Below are 21,281 nucleotides of genomic sequence, written 5' to 3' on the forward strand. Positions count from 1 at the left end.
CGATAGTGGTAAAGCTAATTTTAAGGTGACTTTGGGAGAGCTTGTGTTTAGCTGTATGGGTGTGTAGAAGTTTAACATAGTATTTTATATATAAACTGTTTATATATATATCAAGCATATTTGTTTGGGGGCTGCCCTAGAGGATGTGAGGGGTTCAGTTGAGAAGCATGACATAACCTAAAAAGTATACAAGAAAAACACATGCATAAATTATTGTATCATCACACAGAATTATTTGAAACGACTCTAGGGAAAACATAGAGAAAAAAAACGTTGATTGGGCATTATGGGAACATATGGTATGAATATTTGATGATAATTGAAATAATACTGATTGATTAGTGAAGAGGTTCAACAATTTTGCAAAAATAAGGACTCTAATCTGAGAAGGAAAATAATAGATTCAAAGCTTAAGAAAATGTATCACTTATTGTAAGGGGGAAGTTCGCCTCACACTTCTCCTCATCTCCCCCTTTCTTTCTCGGCCCCTACATCATCCATCTCTCTCTCTCCCCTCTTTCTTCCCCATGTCAACATATCTCTTACATTCTCCTCATGAAATGTTGTTCCAAACTGAATCCTTATATGGCGAGTCAAATATATACATATCAGTACACCACTCAATTAATTCTTGTTACTATCATATAGTATAATATACTTTTATTTGTAAAAATCACAAAATACAATGTATTTCAAAATAATTTCATGCAAAGTATCACTGTGCAATTTCATAGTTTTCTTTGACAAACATGAGTATGACGATCATAAAATAAAATACAGGAATATAGTTTAAAGACATAACTGCAGCTATCACACCATCGACTGATGTGTCTTACAGGTTTGCCTACAACACATGGGTGAAGAGAGGCAAAGTTAGATTTATGACTCACCAATGAGTGCAAGTGGTACAGCAGGAATCCAACTCCATACCAGGGAAATACATACTGATTCAAAATGCCTCCAATTTATATTTTATGAATATATTTCATAGAAACGAATATGGGTTCATATCAAACCATAGCATCGTCACTTAAGAAATAATTAAGAACTGGATTCATAAAGATTATGTAGAGTTAGCAATATCATTCATTAAAAGAAAATAATGGCAATTTGATCTCTGTACTGTAAGAAATTTTGTTGTTGTTCATTTTCATTTAGGTTCATTTCATTAAGGTTAATGAAATCATGATGAACATGTTTCAATTTTTTTTTCTTCAAAACCAACAATATAATATTATTTTCAACACATCACAGAAATCCAATTGAGCATCATACAGTTCGTCTCAAACTATTGTGGAGAACATATGGTGGCAACATTTTCCCCTTGCAGAGATGTAAGAGTTGGGTTTAATGGAATACCAGTGACAGTTAATGTACAGGTAAACTGGTGGACAATGTTTTTAAGTTAAAATCATGATTGACAAGTTAAAAAGAATGACATTGTTGGCATATTCAAATGAGACAATTTATTGAAAAATAAAGGCTCTGAGATGTTCATTGTCTAAAGAGAAAGCCAATTGCGGGACCAAGTCGTACAGAAGGATGAAAAATTTGGAGAAGCTGTGCCAATGAGTAATATAACTTCTTCTATAACATAATAAGGATTCTACTCTGAAGACCAAGGCACTGAGAATGAAATAAAAATTTATTATATAGAGTAAAAAAGGGGAAAAGAATGGTAATAATACATTATCAATTTGAGATTTGCACAGATTTGTCTGGGGTTTTGAGGTCAAGTATCTTTTTTTTTCATATGTAATTTATGTATTCCATTTTTTTTTCTTTCATTGGGGATTGACCTTGATAGATCAATATGGCCTTTGTCAATCCCCTCCACATTTTGATCTTCTTTGTGTTTTTTATGTAATATATTGTAACTATTTATACTTGTATTGTTATTATCTATGTATTCGATTGTACTAATATTGTATGTTTTTTACTCAATATGTGGAAAATAAAATTGAATTGAATTAAATGGAATAGTTACCTTATTTTTCAATCTTTCACTCATCTGTTTTTCTTATTTTTCTGCTCTCACTTGAATCAAATCATCAAATTTGAATTGTTGTTTTAAGTGCAACACAACACGATTAAACCAGTCGATAAGACTAGGCAAGGTAGATGGGAAGCTGGTTATAGTTCTAATTATAGAATCAATGAACCATCATCAGTTCTTCATTAACAGCTTGTATGTTTGTGTTTGGTGTATTAGCCCACAATCTTTATTGTCATCCATCAAGTCTTGTCTTAAAGTCTAGCACAGTCTTTAAATAACTGATAAACTGATGTCACTTCTGAATCATCTGTTTCTTCGCATCATAAATGTATCTCTTGAATCTCAGGCTGATTTTGATTGGTTGATGATCTTCATGTGACTCTTTGGCTGCACTTGGTTCTTGGCTAGATTCTATCAAATCAAACAAAGATTACAGACAAAAAACACACCAATAAATTAATTACCAGTATTTGATTTTAAAAAATACATTAACTCCATCTATCCCGAAGAGATAAATGAGGATGTTGTAATCTACAAAGCATTCTTTAGTACAGGATGTATGACAGCTTTTCAATCATATAATCTAGCTGATGGAATAAACAAATAAGAATGCTTGCTCTGTGTAGGCAAGTTTATCAACCCAAATAATGTGTAAGTCTTCAGTAGGTTGAGTCAATTAAGTCAAGATGGCAGTGATATTTGGTACTCCTCATCTGAAAGTCTCATATTGCAGTATAGGTTAAATGACCAGAATCAAATGCAGAAGTTTGAGAATTCTTCTGTGGTACCTCAACATCTACAGTATAGTTATGAAAATAGATTGAATTGAAATAGATTTTCAATCAGATTTAAGAAAATAAGACCAACATCAGGGGAGTGTTTCATCAACATTTTCATCCGACAAGTTGTCAGATCTGACATCTTTCTCTGATGTTGATTGGCTGAGAGGTACTGTTACTATGGTAACTGTCGGATAAACTGGGACTTGTCGGATAAAACGTCCGACAAGTCCTTTCATGAAACGCCCCCCTGGAGTAAAATAATATTTGTTTTACTTGAAGCTCATTACCTGCTTTGGCTCTCTTTCCTTTCTTCTTTCCACCTAATGCACTGAGCATCTGCACTGTATCTGACTGTAATCCATCTGTATATCAAAACACATAGAAACTTATGCAATGAAATAAATGGTGTTACAAACTTTGCATTAATTTTCAACTAGAACTATAATACATGAAAAAATCAATAAGATTTCTGGGGGGTAATTGCTGTAATTAGGCCTAATACATAAAATGAATCATTTGAAAACACCCTGGTCATTGAATGTAATTCTTGAAATCAACATGCCCCCAATGTACGACATTGAAATAATGAAAAGATCATCAATTGAAGTACGAAGCCTAAAATTCAAAATAAAACACAAACATATTAGGTCTATATAAGAGAGGGTGCATTCTAAAATAGCAAAATTCAAGAAATTACAAAACAGTATCTTATCTGGTACGACCATGACCCAGTCCTGTCTCAACTCATGTGTTCATAGTCTACTTGAAAAGTCTTGGAACGGCCGGCCTCTGCTTCATTCCTGATAACAACTTCATAATGAATATATTCTTTCACTTTCACTCTGGTTATGCCAGATCTTAAGTCAGTAAAAGAGAATTTCTATTTTCATTCCATAAACTGAAAACTGACCACTGACATGAAATTCCAGACTTTGAATAGCCACAAGATTAATGGACACAAATGATAAATGATTTGATATTGAATTCTTACTTGGTATTCTGACTTTGAATTTTCCACTCTGTCCGAATCCTCCCTCTATAATACCCTCCTCGCCAGTTGAGAGTTGAACCTTGAGACCAGTAAAGGTTTGTAGGTTGGTTTCCTTCTTGAACAATGATCTCCCAATTACACAATACTCATCAGTCATCTATTGAATATAGAACATTAAAAATCATTTCAACATTTGAAAGAAATATGACCTATACATTATATCTGATCATAAAATAAGGAATATCTGATCATAAAATAATCCTGATTACTTTTTTCTCATCTACTATGCAGCTATTCAAAATAATCTTGAAACTGAACAGAATTTTTTGACAGAATCTTGTAAAATCCTAAATCATTTGGTCATCACCCTTTTTTCAGGGGGGGGGGAATTTACTCTGTTAATTTGAACATTCAAAATGTTGCTATTTTTCTATTCTATAGTGAATGAATTGAATTCATTTTTCATAATCATATTCATCATGATGTACAAGAGAATAACACTGAAAAGTTGTGACATACAGATGGACACTGAGAGGGGGGAAACAGAAACAAACACACAGAGATAAAGAAAGCAAGACAGAGAAACACAGAGAGAAAGCGAGCAAGACGGAGACGGTTTGTGGTTTATTTCCTATTGGTCAAATACCAATTCGTCCAATTACCAACTTGTCTACTATCATTTAGTCTACCATCAGTTTGTCCACTATCCACATGGTCTAATTCCCATTTCGTCCACTCACTATTTTGTCTAATAACCAGTTGGTCCAATAGCCATTTAGTCATTTACCATTTGGTTCTTATTGGGCGAAATGAATGAAAAAAAAAATGGAAATTAGACCAACTGGTAATGAGACAAAATGGTCATAGAAGAACCAAATGGATGTTAGGCAATATGTTGATGAACAGAATGGCATTAGACTAATTGAAGGTAGACTATGTCGTGAGAGGACGAGTTGGCAATTTACTGACAGAGACATATGGAGAGGAAAGAGACAGACAGAGAAAAAGAAATAGAGAGGGAGATAAAGGATGGGGGTGAGGAAAAAAGGGAAAATGATAAATGGAAAGGAGAAACATCAAGACATATGACAATGCATATAATCAAACTTACTCTGTCTACAAGTCCTTCTCTTTGTTTAGTTTTATAGATCTTCAGTTTAGGTAGTACTGTTTCAACATAATTCTGAAGAAGTAGAACAAATACAATCATAGACTTTTAATACATAATGCAAGCAATTCAAAGATAGTTTCCAGCTCTATCTACACAAAATTTATCTAAGATTGACTTAAAATAATTTGAGGCAAACTTCGATTACAATTGTTTTTCACACGCGAACTTCTCACTAAGGGGCTTAAGTAACATCTCAACTTTTACAAAAATTTACAAACATACAGTTAAAAAAAAAGTTGATATAAGGCGTTTTATTTACATTTGAATTCAATCAGTTTAACACATGAAGACATCAGAAAACATGCTAAAATTGTCATTATATGATATATATTTCTTCTGGCACTGAAAATTTACATGATCTTAAAACAATAAAGATCCTTCTTCAATTCTATTGTGGAATGCAAAATAATAGACTTGGTATATTACATAAACCTGAGTAGAAAAACAATAAAAAAGACTCTTACCTTGTCTGTTATTGCATTTAAAAGTTTCCCATGGAATGCTAATCTACAAGTATTGGCATGTGCAGAAAATTAGTCAAGAAAATATCGGATGAAATATTGTCAATGATTAGAAAAATTTGAATCAAATGCTATCTAAATACTGTACATCATTATTCTAAAAGAACAGCTGAGATACAGATTATGGTTAATAACATTTGTTTTACCCATTGCCATGCAATACTGTTCTAAAGATAAGATAAACATGGCTTGGTTTGTAGGTGTTATCCATTAGCTAACATAACCACAACACTAAAAGAAAGTTCTCCTAACAGAAATGGGGTAAATTTTGAATGAAAAGGTTTTTATACTAATAAACTACTTTCTGTGCAAGTGAAACTGATCCATCCATTCATACATTAAAGGCAAATTTCTCTCTCTCTTTTACAGCAATTTTTTTAAATACAATATTAAGGAAGTAGTTTAGCAATGCATCAGGTAATTAAATACTGTTTTTTTTTTTCACAACAATGGGCAACACATTCTGGTAGCAAATCTGATGTTCTTTTTCTTAATGATAAAGACAAATTTAGCTATTCCAAATCAATAAGGATGAACAATTGAAACTCCCCTGAAATGGTGTTCATCCAGTCATACAAGATGAGATGAGAGTATTGAGTTAGGTGTACTTTGACAACCCCAGAGGCAACATTTAAGGTGGTTTTCAAAAATAAAACCCCTCTATAAATTGTAAGTGATAAGAATATGAAAAGGATATGAATATCTGTATCTAATTTTGAGCCAATGACCAAACAGTTCCTTGGACAAGCTACTGGCTTTTCAAATTCTAGCAAGGCCCACTGTTGAGCTGGCAAGGTCTCCTTGTCTCCTTCACTGGCGGCTCCTGGAATGTTCTCCTTGTTCTGCTCCTCTTTGCTCCTATCAGCTGTGTGCAATTCTTCTTCATACAGGTATTCTGATTCAAAGTTGAACTCTGAAAAGAAATATTAATAGCATCATGTGGAGTTGTCCGACCACGCGCCCCGTTTCACTATTTCATCATCTCATCCCTAAGATTACTATATAGGCCTATAAATGCTAGTTTTGGTAAATATATGAAAATATTTTCAAAACAGAATCCAAAAATAATCACCATGAAAGTGTTAGTATGTATGGATAAAAATCAATAATGCCTCATGATTCTTATAGAAAATGTGTGATTGCCGAGTACTAGTAATACTAGGGAGCAAAATAAACAAGATAATTCTGCTGGGTGTAGGTTCTATTTCCAAGCAATAATAAAACAAACAATAACATGTGACTATCTGAACTGATGACCTCCAGTGAGCTCACTTTGCAGCTTATGTTTAAGAATGGTAGAATTATGCAAACATACTAATGGTGACAAATGACTTTGATTTGAGAGACTTTCTCATGAAGCCATTATTGGTGTGGCTAATTGAATTTAGCTTTTAAGCTTACAAAACAACTCAACCCAAAACGATGGGATCAATAATTCCTACCTGAAGCTTGATCATGTGGTTGATATTGAAGACCTGGAGCAGGTCCAAAGAATGATACCTTACACATAACGGTCTCATGGCCCATTGTTACTGTAATACATAGATGAGATACAGATTGAACACAGAATATTCAAATTCGTGAAATATGAAATTTACATAGTTTGGGAAAATAGATTTCCATGACAAGAGGGAATGGCAATAAATAAATTAAACAGCACTTGCACTGCTTTTCTTTTCACTTAACAGTGTAGTATAAAGGGAATGTGAATTCCATTTTTTCCAGTTCATATAATATGTTGGTCTACAGAGAAACATATGAAATATTTGTAATACAGTACCAGTTGCTTGAACAACAATAATTACTGGAGTTTTTTGTCAAGTGCTTGTTACTTAACTTCAAGAAAACTTCATAAAAGTTTGACATACATGTATTTCAAAGACAAAGATTTCATGCAAGTTGAATGAATTCTAATGCACAAAGTTGTATATACCAGTAGTTGATTCAACTACTGGTATATACGACTTTGTGCATTAGAAAATTATCTAAATCTCGCAGTTAGTTTCAAGCAGCCTTAACTGGCTGAAGATGTGATCAATCAAGATTTCTTAACAGCGATATAAGTCAGTCGTACATACCATGAAATTTTGCCTTTGTTGCACAGGTTCCTTTGAAGTATGGTATCCTGTGTACTGATACAATGGCAGCTGTGGGAAAAAATGAAAACATATGAGAGCCTTTTTGATAATATACAGTTACCAGTGTGAATGTAACTACTAGAAGTGGTAGGGTGGTTAAACAACCAGTGCATTTTACAATGTAATTGTGCTTAACACAACAATATATTACTTAGTTTATAGTGGGTTTTGTTGTTGTTTTTTATTGAATTAGCCTTTTGCAACCTGTACTTTGACAATGCAAACATTTGTTTTCTTTCATCATTGTAAATATGTTCATTTTTATACACACACTCATTATTGTAAATAAGTTCATTTTTATATGCATATTCATTTTTTTTAAATATGTTCATTGTTATACACATATTCATTCTGGTAAATATGTTCTTGTTGAGACTCTCATACTCCCAATTGGGGGTCGATAGAGTTTAATAAAATCTTATCTTATATTGACTACCATTTCTCAAACTTCATATGGAGCATTTAAAAATGAATAGATTTGTAAATAGCAATTTCAATTGTACTGAACCCAACCCTACTAGATATGCATTTGACCTTTTTACACCTTAAATAAGTTATTAAAAATTCATATCGTTCAACTTATTGTGAGTTTTGAACTTGGTAATAAGATGCACTTACCGCTTATTATTGGTAGTATCCCTGGAGCAGAGACTAATCCCCTCTCCAAGAGCTTTGGATCAAACTGAGTAACACAAAGAGCCACACGATCACCCTGGATAGCTGCATTGACCGGTTTACGAAACATCTGCATGGATTTAACTTTACGAGTAATCTGAAGTGATGGTACTTCAACATTCTGAGAACAAACAAAGAAAAGGAATGTCTATAAAATGCTTTATCAATGATAATTATATTCAAAATTTAAAAAGTTTCTAATATATGTAATATACATCTATAAGAAAATTAATGTTTTATTCAAGTCATTTCTATCTTTCTGACAGCCAATAATGTGTTTGTACTGTTAGTTCCTAATTTTTGGCACCCGGTGTATTTTGTCAATTTCACCTTCCATATAATCTTGCGTTTTACTCTGAGGAGTCAAAAAGCTTTAACTATGTACATATTCAGTGCTATATAATTAACTTTTTAAGGACGTTCCACAGTTAAAATGAAGTCCATGTCATTTTCACCAAATTTTGCAGAGAGTTACTTTGGTATCTATGAATTATGAAAATGCAAAAAATGATATAGGTTCATGATCTTATTTTTTTTCTACAGGTCTTCAAAGTCGCCGTATTTGAATGATATACAATCTTGCGCAATCAAGAGAATTATGCCTCTCTTAGACCTCACTAATTCACCAAATGAGTTTAAATCATCTTTACTCAGTGGATACCGCATCAAACTTCATCAAATTTTCAAGATATATAATAAAGTGTATACCAAAGTAAGAGAAAGTTTTTTAATTGGTAAAACTATATCTATTTGGAGTCAGCAGCTCCCTCATTTGGCAAGAATGGTGCAAAAACTCGGAAAAAAAATCTTCAAGGACGTGAATCTACTCAAAAATTAAAAAAGTATTTTGTAAGCTGCACTTTTTTCAAAATCCATGTCATTTTCATCAAATTCTGCTAAATTGTAGAGGAAGGCATATCAAAGGTGTAGGGAAGTTAAAAATATGGGGTCCATGTGCTCGTTTTTTAACTATGAGTGTCCAAAGTGTTGCGAGTTGGCTTGAAAATATTGAAATCCACCTAAAATGCGCCGAAAACGTGCAAAAGTATGATAATACCGTCTAAAATGCAAATGGTTTCATATTTCGCTCCCAAACATTCAAAATCCATGTCATTTTCATCGTACTCTCTAGATTTGCAGAGAAATATATTCTGATGACGTTAAAATATTAAAAACATGGTATCCATGTGCTCGTTTTTCAACTACTAGTGTCTAAACGGTTGCGAGTTGGCTTGAAACAGCCCGAAATGCGTCGAAAACAAGCAAAAGTCTTATAATACCGTCGGAAATGTCTAAAATACGAATGATTCCTTAGTTCTGCTCCTGAACACTCAAAATCCATGTCATTTTCATCATACTCTCTAGATTTGCAGAGGAATATATTCTGATGGCGTTAAAATATTAAAAGTATGGGGTCCATGTGCTCGTTTTTAAACTATCAGTGTCCAAAGTGTTGTGAGTTGGTTTGAAACAGTCTATAATGCGCCTAAAACGGGCAACAGTCTAATACCGTCCAAAATGCAAATGGTTCATTAGTCCTGCTCCCAAACATTCAAAATCCATGTCATTTTCATCATGTTCTCTAGATTTGAAGAGGAACATATTCTGAAGAAGTTAAGACATTTAAACTACGGGGTCCATGTGCTTGTTGTCAAATTATCAGTGTCCAAAGTATTGCGAATTGGCTTGAAACAGCCCAAAATGCGCGGAAACAAGCAAAAGTATGTTACGGTTTAAAATGCGAATGGTTCCGTGGTCCTGCTCCCAAACATTTAAAATCCATGTCATTTTCATCATACTTTGCACATAGATAATTTAGCACCTGAATATTCCAAATATGCAAAAATTAACATTGGTCCATGTGCTTGATTTTTTGCTATAGAGCTTCAAAGTTAATCCAAATGGATGATGCTCTTAAGAATTGCGCATCCAAAAGAATTTGGCATTTTTAGACCTCACGGGATCACAACAATGAGTTTAAAGCCCTATTACTCAGTGAAAATCCATGAAAATTTCATCAAATTTTGAAATATGTGACTCGTCCTGTCAAAAGCAGACAGAATTCGATTTTTCAAACATAATTTTTTGTAAGATTATGATTCTCCATTTCTCAAGCTTTAATTTGGTATATAGCACATGCTAAGGGACATGGTATTTGCTGAGAAAATAGTTTTTAAATGTCCCAGGTACGAGAGTTCATAAAAAGTATTTTTACGAGAAAATCGCTTCTGAAGTTTCGCCCGCTTTCAGACTTCTCGGAGCTTTTTTCACATGTTTCACGCGGAAACTCATCCTTTCATTGACTGAAAGTGCTTAGCAACCGTCGATGATTTACAATAAAATTGGGTTTTCCTGAATCCTTGAGATCTCTCCTCAAAGAAAATAAGTTTTTGTAATCGTTTCAACCATTAATTATACGTTTTTTTTTAAGAGAGAAACACAAGCTAATTTTATTGGACCGTGAGGGATTTTGCGTGGCTTTTGCCGTGTCTGGTATTGTTCTCTGTCTATTGTCACATTGTGCTTTCAGGTGCGATTGTGTGTGGCGTCCATGTTGAATGCGGACTGAACCTTTTTGAGTCTATACCAGCGCCTGTATCGGCCCTATACTACCATGAGTCTAATCCGGGAGTTTAATCTGCTATCTCCTCATTTTTTTTCTTCTCCTTCTTCTCTTCCTTCTTTTTTGAAGTTATTATCAATTTCGTGGCATCTTAAGAACTTTCATCACCTTTATGAGAAGAGTTTAAAACGTAAAATGCCGGGGTAAAATGAGTAAAGCGAACTGTGTTTATACCACCGTAAAAACCAACACACAGAGGCACACGCCGTCTTTGCTTTTATTCCGCTTTATTTTTCTTCCATGAAGGATATTTTCACAGATGTGTTTCTTAAAATCATGCAAGAAGTCTAACATCCCCCCACTCATAGACCCCGCTTTTTGTTAAGAACGTGTTACGTTTAACTCTTAGTGTTCGTTCTCTTTAAAATTGATTAACTAAACTCACTTCCACTGCCGATCAATCTTTTAAGGATTTGAAAATCTTTCTTTTGAAAATGTTAAAAACGCTAATGAAAATATCGTAATCATGATTAAAATAAACTTTCTTAATTCTGCACATCCTTGATTATTTCAATGAAATTAATTAATCCTCACATACGACCGGTCTTTTTAATACGTCTTGTCCTTGGTTATTTCGCGTTCATTGTTCATTATCAAATTTTTTTTTTATACGTAGAGGCCTATGCTTGCACCATCAAAAGTAATAATAGGAATCTGGACAGATTGGTTTCTTATCTATTTTGTTATGATTGTGTTGTTTGTATTTCGTCATGAAGGCCTACTTAAGCCAGACACAGATGCTAACTCGAACATAATTGTTTGTTTTTTATTATGATTTTCTATCATAACTTTTTTATTAAACCACAAGCAAGATTCAGTATTGATGCCATGTTTTTTTATCAACCATCAAAGAACGCTATTATATGCCTATGACAAATTAATATTAAGCTTATTAGTCATTATTCTTGAATTTGTTAGAAGATATTTAATTTTAATAGCTAGTACTATTGAGATACGGATAAAAGATCAAGCTCCTGATATATTTTTTAAATTGTATTTATAAAAAAATCATCATTCATAATCAACATTTTTACCATTACAGGCCTATCATCATTACCATTGTTATTTTATATCTATGATTACTGTTATTATCGTTAGTATTACTGTCATTGTTATTTCCATTATTATTTTTTTTTCAATTATCATGATTATTGTTGGTGATGGATTAAGCCATCAATTTCTTTCTTTTTCTTACATAATTCACCATTGTGAAAGGGGCTTCACTTGGATAGCGCAAACTTTGATGTTCGATTTAATTTCTTTATTTATTCTCTTTAAAACTAATAGATTAGCACACGTTCACGGACTATCAATATTTTCTAAAGATTTGAAAATCTTTAATTCTTTTGAAAATGCCATCTCCGAAAAAAAAACGTTTTAAATAATGAAAAGATCCTGATCATGGCCTATGATAGAGAAAGTACCTGTTATCATTGTCTCCTTGATAGTATCTTTTGTAATTCTAAGGAAATTAATCCTCATAAAAAACCGTGTTTTGAATACGTTTTGCCCTTGGCTTTTATTTCGCGATTATACTCGAGCTCATAATCCATCGCCCACGCCCCCGCCCGGCCCAGTGCCATTATCGCCACACCTACGCCTTTAGAATTCGCATCCTCTTTGTAAACTTTTCTTAAAAACATGCTTTTGGGAACACTAAAAGCGATGTTTTTGATCTATCTATTTGAAGCGCGGGCGGGAAGGCGAGGGGGATGCTTCCTTTCTTCACCCCAATCTAGCTTTTATAATTAGAAGAAAAAACCTAAACCTTTTGAAGTATTTTACAAAAACTTTGCACCTGGCGCAGGCCGGGAGCATCCCCACCCCCATCGCTACACCCTGGACTATCTTCATTGTTCATTATCAAATCTGTCTTTTTTCTACGTAAAGGCCTATGCTTGCACCATCAAAAGTAAAAAATAGGAATCGTAACAGATTGTTTTTTTTTTTTTTTTTGTAATGATTGCGTTGTTAGCATTTCGTCATGAATAGGCCTACCAAAGCCAGACACAGATGCTAACTCGAACATGCTTGTTTTGTTTTTTATTATTATTTTCTATCACAATAACATTAAACCACAAGCAAAATTCAGTATTAATGCCATGTTTCTTCTCACCCATCAGAGAACGTTATTATGCCTATAGGCCTTTAGCAAGAAAACACTAAGATTAAGCCTAGTAGTTTATGATTCTTAAATTGATTAGAATTATTTTATTTTGATAGCCATAACTGTTGAGATACGGAAAAGGCAGTACAAGCTCAAATTGATTTTTATATTTAATTATTGATTTTCTTTTAATTATCATAATTATCATTTTGACGATTATCATCACCATCATCCCTGTAATTATAATTGTTATTTTGTATTATCATTATTATTATTTTCGTTAGTATTATACTATCATTATCATTGTAGTTACCCTGAATCACGATTATCGTTGGTGATTGTGATTGATTAAGCAATCGATCTTTTTTTCTTGTTTCATCTCTCTATTGGATTTGTTGGTATCTTTGTTAACATTTCGCTAATGCTATTGTTTCTTCAAACGACATGAGAAAATTTGACGGCGAGAGGTTTGAATCATAAAGGGTTTGATATGATTCTAATCCCTATAAGTTCACAAAGTGTACAGTAAACAGTATACATTTCCAGATCCCGCTTTCCCTATCTTGAATAAGTGATTATGATTATTCCCGCTACAGTTTTAGTTCAGTTCAGTTTTTTTTTTCTCATTTCCCCAAAAATACAAAATTACAAGTATCATGAAAATAATGCAAAGTAGAATACATGCAATCTACCTTTCAGTTATATTTATATATTTTCAGTTACATTTGTAAATGTGAAACCAAAATTGATAAAAACTCATTGCAATAAAAAACTATGGTGAATATTTCGCTGGAAATGAAGAGGTCCACTTAGAAGCTGGATCGTAGACCCCTCGGATAACAATAGTTATAATGAATTACATATGAAATAAATACCTATGACAATGGCCAACAGAGAGAACCATACAAAAAAAGAAAAGACATGGGAATACACAGTGAACCAACATAGTGAGGGGAGAATGATAGATTTGATCTCTTTCGTTCTCTTGAACTTAATAAATAAACACGGATTCACTGACGATCAATATTTTAAAGGATTTGAGAATCATTCTTTTGAAAATGCCATCTCAAGTTTAACGCTTAATGAAAAAATCCTGATAATGGGCCTAAGATTAAATAAAATATTATTTCTCAATTCAGCATATCCTTTGTAATTTCAATGAAATTAATCCTCACTTACAAACCGTGTTTTGAATACGTTTTGTCCTTGGCTTTTATTGAGACCCAATAATCGAGCTCATCGCCCACGCCCCCGCCCTTCCCAGTTCTATAACAACCTTCCCGCCCGCGCTTCAAAAAGATAGATCAAAAGCATCGCTTTTCAAAAGCATGCCTGTTAAGAAAGATTTACTAACGGGATGCAAATTCTCAACTCCAGCTCATCGATTTCAGCTAAATAATCCCCTTCATGCACCGGCTACGTGCGAGTACTATGAATAGCCAATCAACAATGGCGTACGTTGCTAGGGGCGGAGCTTAGTACAGCGCGAAGATTTGAGCTTGCTGAACGAGCGGAGTGTCAGAAAAGTTCGAACTGACCGAAAAAAACACTCGCAGAAAAACGGCTTTTTCGATACTTTCCCGTTATCATTTTCGATTGATTTTTTGACAGACTATACTTTAAACATTAAACATCCCTAAAATGTAAAAATAAAAATTTCGACATTTTTGAAAATTTTTAGCATTTTACCCATTTTCTCAATTCGGTATCGAGCGACTTCTGTCTGATTTAGACAAACCATGTCACATATGATTAATAATTGTATCCGTAAGATGGATTAGTGGATTAGTCTTCGGACTTTGAAACAGAGGGTCGTGGGTTCGAATCCCAACCATGGCGTAATTTCCTTCAGCAAGAAACTGATCCACAGTGTGCTGCACTCAACCCAGGTGAGGTAAATGGGTACCGGTAGGAAGTAATTCCTTAAAAAGCTGTGTGCGCTATGAACGCCTAGCTTAGCCGGGTAATATGGGAGCGCCTTGAGCACCTAACAAGGTGGATATGTGCGCAATATAAATATCCTATATTATATTACTGTCAAATATTTGCTCATTTAAGTCTAACAACACTCTCAGTTCTTAGAAATTGCGGGAAAGATACTCAACCTCAAAAATTTCAAATTTCAATAAAAAACTTGAGAAGTAAAAGAAATGCTGCACTTTATTCAAAACCCATGTCGTTTTCACCAAACTTGGCAAAGTTGTAGAGGAACGTATACATGCAAACATAAAAAATATGGGTTCATGTGCTTGTTTTCAAACTATCAGCACTCTTATTAGAGCAAATTTGCTTCATAAAACACCTGAAAACGCGCCAAAAGCAGTATCTATGTGAGGAAAAAATTCCGAACCACTTTTCCATTTACTCGGGGTCATATTCATCATACTTTGCAGCACTACAGAGAAACTATTTGGAAATTGTAGAGGAATAGAAAAAATGGTCCATGTAATAATTCCAGTTTATCAGCTTCATAAAATAACACATCAGATCTGCAGTGAAAAATCAGCTCACATTACCTACAGCTGATTAAATCACCAGTTCATCCATTGTGACGTCAGCACGCAGAGTGTAAAATATGCGCAGATCATGATGCGCACAAACATAACTGTGGAACGTCCTTAAATGATTCTTATCTCAGTAACATTTGGCAATCAGCTATGTTTTAATCGCAAATGTAATAAGCCACTTTTGAAATGGAAAGACGAGAACAAGGGAAACAGGAAAAAAAAAAAATTCCTGATAACTGAGTACATAACAAATGGGAAGGTTTCCTTCCAACTTGTCACAATCTACTCACATAGTCATATTATCATTGATATAAAAAACAATAACTTTCATATTCCATGTTTATCAAACTATCATCACACTGTTTTTCTAATTTTCACTTTTTAACTCAAATCATCTTAATACTGAAGATTGGTTTTGGATGGTATCATATTTATTGCAAAAAATCTCTAAATCAATCTCAAGATGAAGAAATTACTGACGGACTTACATCACTTATGTTGACTTTGCCACTGAGTACTGTACCAGTCATTACAGTACCTTGACCTCTAATACCAAAACAATGGTCAACCGAGTACAGGAAGGGACCAGAGGAATCACGCTTGGGGATGTACGTTTGCCGCTTCAACTCCTGTAAGATAATGTCAATGTTATAAATAAATGTGAATATAAAATCAAAGATGTTCATCTATAATTGTCTCTTCTGCAATTGTATTCACTTGGGCTACAAGCAGATGGTAAAGCTATCAGATCATCTAACGTCCTCATTTATCTTAACCTATTTGGTCCACTATCAATTTGGTCTAATTGTCACTTGGTCCAACAATCACTTGGGCTAACTATCATTTAGTCTAATGCCAAGATGGTCTTATTTCCACTTTGTCCTTTTACTATTTCACATGTTGCCATAAAAATATTTTGTTCATTAACAGTTCATCTCATCATACAAATTAAATAGAGTTATACCAAGTTGATATCAGATGAAATAGATATAGCCTAAAGGCTTGGTCCCACTGCACTTACGGACGCAGAGAGGATGTAAAACAGAAAAGAATCTTGCCATCCGTTGGAAAACATTATGTATCTATTGTGTACTCTTTGCATACATGTTTCATATGCTCTATATCCATCGAGCCACTGTTCGCCCATTTTGTCCATTGTCTGGAGCGGATGAATACGGATGGAGCCACCCCAAAATTGCGCTTATCCGCTGTATCTGTTATGAATACGCTTTGTGTCCATCGGCCAGTGGGACTGGGCCTTAACATGAAATAAGACAGAATGGTAAAGAAAGAAGATGTATATGGAGTTAACTGGCATTTTCCAGCTATTACCCCCTTTAATCAGTAAAGAGAAAAACCAGTTTTTAGATTGTAGGGTAGGAGTCCAGCTAACTCTGAAGTATTTATGCAATCTCACCTCAATGAGTGTTTGTATTCCTTGTGCTCCTTCATCTGGTGCATCGGGTCCACCTGGTTTAGCTGCTACAGCAATCACAGGACAATTGGCAAACTTGGTAGGCTCCAATGTCTTCAGCATTCTTTTAGTCATCTGCAGAAGTTAAAAAGTTTTTCAAAACTTTATTCTATGTTCAGTGATTGCACAAGCTACGTACACCAAGATTTCCATGAAGCCTCTCAGTCATAATCCATTTATTGCTTATTGTTTATGTTAGTATTTCATATGATTTTTATCATAGTAACTAATTTAATAGATTAACAGCTTGAAATTTAACACAAATTAATGGAGGAAAGGGAGAGATTAATATGTGGAAAACTTGAATATAATGTACTTACCTTCTCTATTTGCTGCTTCTTTTTTTCTGGTGGAAGAAGATCTACTTTGTTAAGGACAACAAACATTTTCTCACAAGCAATTTGACCTATCACCAGACACTGAAAAAAAAAAGGATTAAAGGCGAAAATGACAGAAAAATGAGATTTAGTGTTCAGCGAATTTAAATTACAACCCAGCTAGCATTACAGAAAATATCTACGAGTCATTTATCTACAAGGCTGGTAACCTTCAACATTTTGTCTGAAATGATTTTTTAATCTTCAGCCATCCATATTACCAATTCAAGTCAAAGCAGCCATAATTGAAAGATATCTTTAGGAAATGGACAAGCAAGTTTATAGCATGATTGAGGATACTAACTTCTAAAAAAAGGGTCATTTCTGATTTTCAATATGGTAAGACACTTTTCTTTATATAACCAATATATTCAGAGTAGTTGGAACAAGGTTCATGACAGAAGACAATGGGGGTGCATATAGCCCCAACCCCTTTCAAAGGGATGGCACTATATGATGATGAATACATGCAAAGGATAACCATTTCTTTTCTTTACCTCAGCTGATTGTGTTTGCATTCCCTTTGTTACATCTATGACTAACATCATGAGATCGATGATCTGTGCTCCTAAAAGACAAAAGTGGACAGTAAAAGTAGCCAAAGTACATATCTGGCCATCTCCAAATTGACACCAATCCTTCATGACCCTTATACGGTAATTGAAAATCTATTTGCATTCTCAAAATCAATCAAATGTATTGCAATAAATTGCAAATTTGCAACAAGGAGAACAAACTGATTTTCTACAGCTAAAACTGATCCATCAATTGTAAAATTACAATAGCAATTTGCAATTAATTGCAAATATTATCAGTCTTATGCAAAGCAATCACCAATGATTACGTTTTCTTTTTACTTACAATTACATCTAAAAGCGGAAAAGAGAGAATAAACAACATCATTTTTTTATGTAACACTACAGCTTCAATTGTTTTATTGAGCAGAAAGAACAATATAAGATTTAAAAAACTTGACATAAATACACACAACATACATAAAAAAAATCTATAAAAATTAATTCACCTCTTTTAGCCCAAACACACACACACACAAATTAAAATGTGTAAAAACAAAACCTACTATAGTTCTTATTATCATCAATGAATCCAATAAAGCAACATTAGACTTGGTTGGTTAAGTTAGTTAAAGAATAATAAAAAATGTACCACTAATTTAAAGATACCATTACAGATGATAAAGACAAACAATACATTTCCTTACCCCCAATGATGGTCTTTATCAGAGAGGCATGGCCTGGACAATCAACTAAGGTGAACTGTAGTTTGTTATAATCACTGGTTGATATATGATCAGGAACATCAACAGAAAATGAAGAAAATCCTGTAGAAAATATGATAAACAATCAAAGAAAATTAGTTTCAAACAGTCTCAAACACAAATTAAAACTAAATTACAACACACACACACAAAAGAAGCAGCCTTTACTTCTTTGTAGACTACTTCTTTGTGACCAACACTCAATCATTTAGGAACTCAATGTGAACACAACGAAAGTACTCAAGTACTAGGATCTCTTAAAATCTTGTATCACTAATTCCCTGAAATTACCCTTATGAATTTTGAAAGTAACAATTTTTTCTTCAAGATAGCACAAAAGCATGATTTGATGAAATAAATTACAGTAGGAACATTACTGCTAAATTATTTATTCTGCATCCATTACTTTAAAATGACATTTTCCCCCTTTTAACAACGAAAATGCATTTTAAACAATCATCAAAATCATCAACTTACTAAAAAATAATTTAAAAATATTACAAAAATCAGTCATCAAAATTCTGTTGGGGGACATTCTGCTTTCCCCACCCTCTTGTAAGCTATTGGTTTTGAGTGGCCCTTCTTGGTTTCTCAATACTTACCAAGATCCAAGGTGATTCCTCTCTCCTTACTTTGTGGATTCTTATCAAAAGCGGCAGTAGATGCTGTGGTGCTGAGTGTCTTGGCTATGTTAGAACAATAAAATACCACATATCAGTCAAAATGTAAATTACAAACAAGCTAATGAGAAAAATGTTGGTGTTTTTACTTTTCACATATATTCGTTTAGTCGACAAACAAACAGAAAATAAACAGGAAGTGAAGAAAGAAAATTATTTAGATTTCTATGAGCTATACCTGGTATGGTAATGGTACTCCAGGCTGTAACACCAATCAGATTTCACCTAGAATCTACCCCCCCCCCCCCCCATTCGCTTGCCAATGAAAGAGGTCTACTGGGCCTTGTCTTGTCATTCTCTCAATTCCCAAAATGGGAAATAGACCAATTTTTTTAAAGGAACAGTGACGAAAATTTGCTGATGGTTACGTAGCCATTATGGATGTAGGCCTACAATCAATAAGCACTATTGCCAGCCAGATGAACAAAACCATGTCGGTATTTCCATGCATTGTCCAGCCGAGTATTGGCCCATTAAAAAAAACCAAGATGGCATTTTCGGGAAGAAAAGTCAGCTTTCGATATTCACTTTGTCAAAACATGTGGGATTCGGAATTGGATTAATCCGAAAGTCACCCAGTGGTTTGGAAAGAGTTCCTTTTGCGACATCCACCCAAAATTGATCAGAGCAAATTAACCCTAACGATAATTTGGGTGGCTGTCACAATTTGCAAAAGGAACTCTTCCCAATCAATGGGGAAAGTAAAATACTGTCTAGATGCAGTGTACTTGCATTGCAGTTTATGAGTTATTCCATGTTCTGCATGACTGCTTTACAATCAGAGTTGCATTGGAGAGTAATCTCGTGTAGATGATTCGTAACCTCCATGCATCTCAATGCTATGTGAGACCTCAGACCTAACGTTAGACTTATTAAAGGGATGGTCCAGGCTGAAATTATTTATAGCTTAATAAATAGAGTAGAATTCACTGAGCAAAATGCCAAAAATGTCATCAAAATCGGATAACAAATAACAAAGTTATTGAATTTTAAAGTTTAGCAATATTTTGTGAAAACAGTCGTCATGAATATTCTTTAGGTGGGCTGATGATGTCACATCCCCACTTGTTATTTTGTATTTTATTATATGAAATTAGGTTTATTCCAATTTTTTCCTCCAAGAACAAGAAAAATTTGATTTACAACTGATTTAGTGCATTAGATATGTATTGCTGCAACTTATTTCATTATAAGGGAGACATATTATTCACACAAGTATGAAATAATGAAAAAAATATGATTTTATGTAATAACATAAGAAATGGAAAGTGGGGATGTGACATCATCAGCTCACATAATGAATATTCATGACGACTGTTTTCACAAAATATTGCTAAACTTTAACTTCAATAACTTTATTATTTGTTTACCCATTTTGATGAAATTTTCGGCATTTTGCTCAGTGAATTCTACTCTATGTATTAAGATATAAACATTTTCAGCCCGGACCATCCCCACTCACACGTATTGCGAGGTTAGTATACTAACCTCGCACCATGAACCGCGTTTGGCATTGGATTTCTAACTAGTGGGTTGCGCGTGCTGGGATCTTACTTCTGGTGTCCACGACACACGACTTCTATGGCTTGATGTTTCTGTGCGCGGCAGCATGTAATGAACCCTTGAGTGGACCATCCCTTTAACACTTGTTCACTGCAACCATCCTGCCTGTGGGGAATCTACAGGTAGGACTATTGTATGCCAATGCTGTACATAGCACACACTTTACAAAATCATTAAAATATCACTTTTGTGACCAAAATTACTAATTTCCATACAGTTGCATTTTATTTTTCATTTATAGTAACTTGGGAATAATTTTTGTATTCACCAGAGCGCTCAAAAACTTAAATTTTGGGCATATTTTTGTGTACGCCCTCTATTGGTGGAAAGTAATATGGCAAGAAAATTTTCATTTTCAATATGACTGAGCTTGAGGCCTGGGCTGAGAAGTGGCAGC

At 33.9% G+C, this 21,281-nt stretch overlaps 1 protein-coding gene across 1 annotated transcript; it reads right to left on the reverse strand.

Annotated features, from left to right (window-relative positions):
• Positions 1 to 628: 628 nt before the first annotated feature.
• On the reverse strand, positions 629 to 19,754 carry LOC129257330 (selenocysteine-specific elongation factor-like). Its single transcript, XM_064095966.1, has 16 exons — positions 19,715 to 19,754; positions 19,244 to 19,327; positions 18,585 to 18,704; positions 17,860 to 17,930; positions 17,306 to 17,404; positions 16,929 to 17,060; positions 16,000 to 16,140; positions 8,218 to 8,395; positions 7,540 to 7,608; positions 6,904 to 6,993; positions 6,157 to 6,374; positions 5,405 to 5,461; positions 4,881 to 4,952; positions 3,770 to 3,926; positions 3,066 to 3,140; positions 629 to 2,407 (listed from the first exon to the last, which is right to left on the reverse strand). The coding sequence occupies exons 1-16, from the start codon at positions 19,752 to 19,754 to the stop codon at positions 2,289 to 2,291; spliced, it is 1,722 nt and encodes a 573-aa protein (XP_063952036.1). The 3' UTR covers positions 629 to 2,288.
• Positions 19,755 to 21,281: the final 1,527 nt, after the last annotated feature.

Source organism: Lytechinus pictus, chromosome 3, assembly GCF_037042905.1.
Source record: "Lytechinus pictus isolate F3 Inbred chromosome 3, Lp3.0, whole genome shotgun sequence".
NCBI classification, from domain to species: domain Eukaryota; kingdom Metazoa; phylum Echinodermata; class Echinoidea; order Temnopleuroida; family Toxopneustidae; genus Lytechinus; species Lytechinus pictus.